At 33.6% G+C, this 8,308-nt stretch overlaps 1 protein-coding gene across 2 annotated transcripts; it reads left to right on the plus strand.

Moving 5' to 3' along the window:
- The first annotated feature begins 2,481 nt into the window (after positions 1-2,481).
- On the plus strand, positions 2,482-7,119 carry LOC100775340 (probable inactive receptor kinase At5g58300). Of its 2 annotated transcripts, XM_003544805.4 has the most exons (3): positions 2,482-2,733; positions 4,119-5,531; positions 6,272-7,119. In XM_003544805.4, the coding sequence occupies exons 2-3, from the start codon at positions 4,202-4,204 to the stop codon at positions 6,892-6,894; spliced, it is 1,953 nt and encodes a 650-aa protein (XP_003544853.1). In that variant the 5' UTR covers positions 2,482-2,733; positions 4,119-4,201; the 3' UTR covers positions 6,895-7,119. The 2 variants fall into 2 exon arrangements, with proteins under 2 accessions (XP_003544853.1, XP_040864881.1); XM_041008947.1 differs by lacking the exon at positions 2,482-2,733 and having other exon boundaries at positions 3,786-5,531.
- The last annotated feature ends 1,189 nt before the right edge of the window (positions 7,120-8,308 follow it).

The following is an 8,308-nucleotide window of genomic DNA, read 5'->3' on the forward strand; positions in this document are numbered from 1 at the left end:
AATAAAAAACATTTGTACCTTAAATTTCTTAACTAATGTCTTTATGACACCGTTAACATTTGTTTATTTTTAATTGAGGTTTATGTTTATATTAGAGCAGTTAAAACTAGATTTTATAATGGTAAAATTATATTTTTGTTCCCCTAGTTTTTAATTTTGATTTTAGTCTTTTTTTAAATTTATTCATAAATTTAATCTTCCAATTGTGTTCAAATTGGTGAATAAATTTAAAAGGAGACTAAAATCAAAATTGGAGATAACCATAGAAATAAAAAATGTAAATTTGCATTTTATAAATGAGAATCATGTTTTGAGTTTTTGTGCCTAGTAATGGATAACATGTTTTAGAAAAAAAAAAAGAAATAATTTTCACTCATTAAATGTGCTTGATCATTAGAATTTAATATAAAGATTCTTTACATAAAAAGAAGAGACTTGAGTTTAAATTGAACATAAATATTGTGAAATACAAATAACACTAGAAGGAGGATTAAATGTATACTTTGAATGTTTTAATATATACTTTGAAGTATTTTTTGCAAAATGAATGTTTTCACAAAGTTATTTATCAAAAGAGGTATAAAAACAAAGTTCTTAAAAAGCATCCAACAACACTGAACACAATTTTACATAAACAAGTTTAACCGATAGTGTTCAGTTAATAACAAATAATTTTGACAAAGCTTGTGTGTAAGGATGGGAATAGGCCAGGTTAGGCCAGGCTTTAAAAGGCCTAAATCTAGCTTGCGATGAATTTTTGAGGCCTGAGTCTGGCCTATAGCCTATCAAAAGCTTTTATTTTGGCTCGGTCAGACCTTTTTAAAAGTCTGGCCTGGCCTGATAGCCTTTTTAAAAGCCTTCTTCACATTAATATTCCTTTGCTCTGGAGTAGTAGGAACTTAATAGGAAAGTTGAAGGAAAAGAAAACATTAACAGGAATAGGAAAACAAATAAAAATAATGAGGAATATAAAGGGACACATGATAAATTGTAATTAAAGTCTTACTTGATTATAGGAATAGAAGTTATGGAGCAATAATGTGTAATCAAAGTCTGCTAGTTTCAAAAAAATAATTAATTGTACCCAAAAAATAATATAAGTATATATTGGTACCCAAAAAATAATATAAATATATATACATATATATAGGCCAGCCTATTAGGCTTAAAAGGCTTTTTAATAAGCTTAAGCCTGATCTATTTAATTTAATAGGCTTTTAAAAAAGTCTGAGCCTAACCTTTTAATTAAATAGGGCAGGTCAAATCAGACTTTATGTAGGCCAGGTCGTAGACCCCTGTAGACCGGTCTGACCTATTCCCACCCCTACTTGTGTGTCCAAGGCATGAAAGAGATAACTTAAAAGAGAAAAACAAGTTATAACAAGAGTTAGAGTAAAAAATACCGTTTATATTGGTTCACTCAAACTCGAGCTACATCCAATTCTTCTTCAAAACCTTGAAGGATTTTATTAATCAAAAACAAATTTTAAACAAGTATTTTATTCTGTCACTTCTGACTGCTCCAAGTATTCTCTAGGCAATACTTGAAACACATTTGATCTCCCTTGAAATTAAGGAACACCCAAGTATTTTTTATCACCAAACCACTCTTGACATTTCAAACAATAGTTTGAATTGAATACAATATTCAAAGCTTCCAAAGAGAGAATACACAATAAGCTCGGATATAACAAAATAACTTTGCAAGATAAAGGTTTACTTTTTTGGATTAGTGTTTGATCGTCCAAGGATTTCAACAGAGTTTCAACACTTGTAAATAATGATTGCTTTATTGTGGATTTTAGTATCTTGATCTTCTATCTATAGGCTTTAGAGGAATATATTCTTAGTGGGATCAGTGCCTTCTCGAAGATATATATTGTCATATAGATATCAAATTTTGTCATGTGTTAAGCATGTAAAGAAGAGAAAGAGAGAGGGAACAACAATAAAGACAAGATTTGATTTTCTGCTCCACTACTTATACAATAATTAGTTACATCAACACTACGAATTTTGGACCACTTGATTAAGAGATCCAAGTCGTTACTACTTTTGTGAAGCATTGTTAGTTAGATGTTTTATCTTCGTTACACATTGGAAATACTCGCTGTATTTATGCTACAAACCACACGTAAAGTTCTCTTGTACGTTGTTTAATTAGTTTGTATTGGTACTCTATACTCTATAGGGTCAATTCCCGAAGACATGCCAGCTAATTTAATTTATGTCTTGCTATTGGATTTCAAACGTTTAGACTTTAAACCCATGATAGCTGTTTGTTTTCCTTATATACGTTGAGCTAATTTCAACAGCAAGAGGTGCACATTAATGTGATTGTGAGTTAGTTTGAAGACTTTGTAGGTTAGCTCCCTCATTATTGCTGTCATTGCAGATTTGTAGTTGAGTAGGAAAATGATTTTTTTTTTCTTTCTTTCATCAATGATATAACATAGCTCTGTGTGAATATCTTGGTGTGACCAACTCCAAGTGCTTAGTTTTAATCTCTTTATTTATTTCATAGTTTAATGTCATATGTTGCGTGCTCAATAAGTTTAGTTTAGCCCTGTTGCACACCATTTCATTTGATCCTCATTAAATGGCAAGTGGGAAATTTTGAACTTCATAACACTTCTCTCTTGTTGAACTGGATTAAATATCTCCTACTCGTTTTTGTGACATGATCTTGTTTCATTCTGTTCTAGGCATCCTCACACTGAATTTCATACAAAGGTATTTTCTCTTAATTCCTCTAAATTCCAAATTTGAACACTTGCAGTTGTTAACTTATAGACTTATAGTGCTTCATATAAAACTTTCCATGATTAAGGATTGGAAAACAAGGCATTTCTAATGAAGCTGGTCCATTTGTAGTTGATTATCTCTGCTGCTCATAGATGAGTCATCATAATTGTTTTTTTTTATCTGATCCAATGCTTCTTTTAACCATCTTCTTCACAGATCTGTATATATGTTTTTTGTGTATACATGCTTGCAATGTTCCATATTACATATATCTCTGAAAATATGGTCTTTAACTTAGTCGAATGGCGCCCTGTGATCCACATACCTAATCGCACTTAGTGGGAAAAGGCTTTTATTGTTGTTGTATACATGCTTGCTATGAGTGTTATTCTAGTATATGTTAATTCTTGCAATTCCTTTTCTGCTGACAGTTTTATTTATTTAATATTTCTGGTAATGTTTCTAAGTGGAATGTTTTGTTTGCATGACTTCACTGGAGGAATCAGCAAGTTGTATTTGTTAAAATATTGATGGTACGATTGCTTTGAGTGTGAAATTTTTGACCCATTTGCATCCCTTTTGATTATCCGTTGTCCCCCGTAAATGCCTCAATCTGGTTCCAAGACAAAAATAGTTTTCAATATTAGAAGAAGAATGAAGATGAACTTTTTAGAGTATGCATTGATGGTGGTAAAAACTAGAAATCAGCACTCATGATTCACAATATCATTTTAAATTAAGAGATAGCAGCCTACTTTTAGCAATGAATGCTTTTTCTTTAGAAAGTACAAAAGAGAGTCAAACTTTAGCTTTTTCTTTTTTCGAGTTCTCTTTTTCTTGGATTCTCAATTACTACCTTCCTTTTCCCTCTCTTCCTTCTTGCTTGTTTTGAAACATGCAAGAACTGATTTCATGTGAGAATTTCTTTATTCTCAGTTAAAAGTGCACTTTAGTCCCCCATTAACTAAAGTCCACAGTGAAGCCTTTGTCTTTTTCTTTGTAGTTGAAAGAGTACTGATAGCACGACAAATGCTGAAAGAATGAACTTTCTTCAACTGATTTATTTGAATTTTTTACCACATGTAACATTCTCATACTAAAATTCAAGCTCTCTAAGAAAGGAATTGATTCAACTTATTGGACTTGATTTCTGCACAATTTCTAAATCCAATCTGTAAACTAATAATCTAATCCACTATTTCATGTTTAAGTTCATCACTTTCCAAGTGGCACATCATTGTTTCTAGACTAAATTAATGCTTACTGAAATGAATCCATGACTCTTGAACAAAAAAGTAGTTCATTATGACTTTCAACATTTTTATCCTTATTTGCTATATGATTCGCTAACACTTTATCATTATCTTTCAAAGCTAAACCAAGCAAGAATGAAGAACAGCTAAAGGTCAGAGATAGGAACTACCACTTGCCTCCACTTCACACCAAACAAGCACCTATGAAGTTCCAATTCCATGCAGTTCCATTTGTTCTACTAAGCTTCACAGTGTCTCTATTTGGTCTGATTGAAGCTGACTTGAACTCTGACAGACAAGCTCTCCTTGAGTTCTTTTCCAATGTTCCACATGCCCCAAGGCTAAACTGGAGTGATTCTACTCCAATTTGCACTTCTTGGGCTGGTGTCACTTGCAACCAAAATGGAACTAGTGTCATTGAAATCCATCTTCCAGGAGCTGGATTCAAGGGCTCCATTCCAAAGAACAGCCTAGGAAAACTAGATTCTCTTAAAATTCTTAGCCTTCACTCCAATGGCCTTAGAGGAAACCTTCCTTCTGACATTCTCTCCATTCCTTCACTCCAATATGTAAACCTGCAGCAGAATAACTTCTCAGGCCTAATCCCTTCCACTATCTCACCTAAACTCATAGCATTGGATATTTCTTCTAACAACTTTTCTGGAAGTATTCCAACTACCTTTCAGAATCTTAGTAGACTCACCTGGTTGTATCTCCAAAACAATTCCATCTCTGGAGCTATCCCTGACTTAAAAAACCTTACAAGTCTTAAGTATTTGAATTTGAGCTATAACAACTTGAATGGCTCAATTCCAAATTCCATCATCAATTATCCATACACTTCTTTTGTTGGAAACTCTCACTTGTGCGGACCACCTCTCAATAATTGTTCTGCAGCCTCTCCTCCATCTTCTTCTACTTCCTCTCTTTCTCCTTCTCCTTCTCCTTCTCCTGTTTATCAACCACTCTCTCCAGCAGCAACTCCCCAAAATAGAAGTGCTACCACTTCAAAGAGCTACTTTGGCCTAGCTACTATACTTGCTCTAGCAATTGGAGGATGTGCCTTCATCTCCCTCCTACTTTTGATTATCTTTGTATGTTGTTTGAAGAGGAACAAGAGTCAAAGCAGTGGCATTCTGACAAGAAAGGCACCTTGTGCTGGAAAGGCTGAGATTTCAAAGAGTTTTGGGAGTGGAGTGCAAGAGGCTGAAAAGAACAAGTTGTTTTTCTTTGAAGGTTGCTCTTACAGCTTTGACCTTGAAGACTTGTTAAAGGCTTCAGCTGAAGTTCTGGGAAAGGGGAGCTATGGAACAACATATAGGGCTGCTTTGGAGGATGGAACAACAGTGGTGGTTAAAAGGTTGAGGGAAGTTCTAGTTGGAAAGAAGGAGTTTGAGCAGCAGATGGAGGTTGTAGGAAGAATTGGAAGGCACCCCAATGTCATGCCCCTTAGAGCTTATTACTATTCCAAAGATGAGAAACTTCTAGTCTATGACTACATTTCAGGAGGCAGCTTGTTTTCCTTGTTGCACGGTACGTTTTATTTACATTGATACATTGTCTTTTCTGTTAGTTTTCCTTGTCTTTTCTCCATTGTTCAATTGCATTATATCATCTAGCAACTTGATGTGAGTAACCGAAAGGAAAAAACTGAAGTCAATATTTATGTAAGTTAATAAAGAAGTTCATTGACTTAATGTCATGGAAAAAGTAGCATGTTTTATTATTTCTACATGAGAGATTGTGTTATAATTAAACTAGGCTAAATTAGCTTAAGTTAGAACTTAGAACCAATCACCGTTGAAGATTGTTTACCAGAAATTTTATGGATTAGTCAAGATAATGGACAAAATATGCCATCTTTTGTTCATCATTCATCAGCTGCATTATGTTATTATAATTCATATATGAAACAAGATGACACACATTTTCTATTCTCAACTGTACTCCCTCTGTCTTTCCTTATAAAATCATTTCAACTAATTCACGTCCTCTTAAGAAAATTAGTTAATTTTGTCAATTATTTGTACTATCATTCTAAAATTATCATTTTCTTATCTCTCCATTCACTTAATTGTTTCTCATTAATGTTTGGAGAGAGAATAAGTAAGAGTATGTAGGAAAAAATAATTGATGCATCTAGAAATTAGAAAAAGATCTTATAAAAAAGGACAAACGAATTTCTAAGAGTTTTATAATTAGGGACTGACGGAGTAAGTTGTAACAAAGCTATATCTTTGTCTTATTCTTCTATCCTTCCCAAACAACAATAGGAAACAGAGGCATGGGAAGAGCTCCATTAGACTGGGATTCAAGAATGAAGATTGCACTAGGAGCTGCAAAGGGAATTGCTTCCATTCACACTGATCACATGGACTCAAAACTCACTCATGGCAACATCAAGTCCTCCAATGTGCTCATAACCCAACAACATGATGGCTGCATCACTGATGTAGGACTCACTCCTATGATGAGCACTCAATCAACCATGTCAAGAGCCAATGGCTACCGTGCTCCTGAAGTAACCGAGTATCGGAGGATCACTCAGAAGTCTGATGTTTACAGCTTTGGGGTGCTCCTTCTAGAACTGCTCACTGGCAAGGCCCCACTGGGATATCCTGGCTATGAGGACATGGTTGATCTTCCAAGGTGGGTGAGGTCTGTGGTTCGCGAGGAATGGACGGCTGAAGTTTTCGACGAGGAACTTCTTAGAGGGCAATATTTTGAAGAGGAGATGGTGCAGATGCTTCAGATTGCACTGGCCTGTGTGGCAAAGCTGGCAGATAATAGGCCAACAATGGATGAAACTGTTAGGAACATACAGGAAATTAGGCTTCCCGAGTTGAAGAACCCTAACACATCATCCGAGTCTGATTCTAATCTACAAACTCCATGATTATTTTGTATATGTATGCTTGCCTTGCCATGATGCACTTGTTATTTTCTGTTCAATGCAAGGAATAACCTTGCTTTGTCTCTAGAATTTTAAAGTTATGGTAACTCTATTGTATGTTTAGATGACAATAGTAGTTTCTTATTCTCCAAATGTAGTAAGAAACGTAGTGTCACGTGAGTGGTCATTGAAGAAGTAAAAATTTTAAAACCTTACATTCTTGTATAATTCATTTGTGTATTTTGCATGAATTTTCATTGTCACACTGATCCAAATAAGAAAGACTTGGAAATCTTTGAATTCCCATATCAGGGTATGTGTCATATGCCTCCCAAAAAGCCAGCATTCCAAATGCAAACAGTTTGTAGCAACAGTTGATGCGAAGTAAACTTTATTGACCTCTAATCTCTATTAGAAAACTTAATTAATTACCAATCTTTTTTTTTGATAAAATTTATTTAAAATTACAAATTTTGATGAATTTCATTATTATATAAGTAATAAATGTAGCATCATTTGATATTAAATAAATATTCTTCTGTTTTTATAATTTTTAATATTTTTTAGTCTCTCGTATTGATATTAGAGCCTATTAGGCTACACTTAGGAATGTGATGTTTTCCTTTTGGGTTTTGATTATACAAAATAAACAAAAAAGTTAGTGGAAAAAACATTTATTACATCAGAAATATTTAAGTCTTATAATATTTGTCTTTTTGAGTAATCAGAAGCATATGATGGGATATATTTAACACTCCTCAAACAATACCTTGGTTATGAAAAAGATGAACTTATAAACAAAGCATGTAGGAGTGTGGGGATCTAAATATGTCAGCTAGAAAACTTCTACAAATTGCATGTTCATGGCTTGTGTTCTTGCCCTATTGCAACATGCAGCCTTTCTGTTGAAGTAAAAACCTCTTAGGCCTCTCACGTACAACCAAGTGGATTGCAGTTAAGGGTAAAGAAAACAACCCTTGACCCACCCACGGAACCAAAAGTGTATAAGGCTACGAGCCTTGAAGGATATTTCTATCTATGTTATATATAAATCTTCTTTTTTACTGCATCTCTCACCTATATTATTCTCATTTTCTTACATCTTTATCTCCATTACCCTTAAAATCATATTTTATAGTTTTAAATTGATAACATATTAAAATTTAATAAATTAAATTATTATATTATTATTAAAAAAATAAAATAACCATTCACATCTTCACATCAATTGTTATTAAAAGTTTCACCTTTATTTTAAATTTGTCATTAAAGGTGGACAAAAAAAAAAGGACTTGAGGAGCCAGCATTGCTCCAGCAACCCTACATTAAGGATGATAAAGTAGCACTAAGAAAAAATATTAAAATTAAGAGGTTTGTGCGGTTCAATCATGAGAGTGTTTAGAGAAGAAAAATAAGG

This window comes from Glycine max, chromosome 14 (assembly GCF_000004515.6).
Source record: "Glycine max cultivar Williams 82 chromosome 14, Glycine_max_v4.0, whole genome shotgun sequence".
NCBI classification, from domain to species: Eukaryota; Viridiplantae; Streptophyta; class Magnoliopsida; order Fabales; family Fabaceae; genus Glycine; species Glycine max.

Coding starts and splice junctions, on each gene's coding strand:
- LOC100775340 (XM_003544805.4), top strand. CDS start 4,202: ATGAAGTTCCAATTCCATGCAGTTCCATTTGTTCTACTAAGCTTCACA. Junction 5,532..6,271: donor CTTGTTTTCCTTGTTGCACG/GTACGTTTTATT, acceptor AAACAACAATAG/GAAACAGAGGCATGGGAAGA.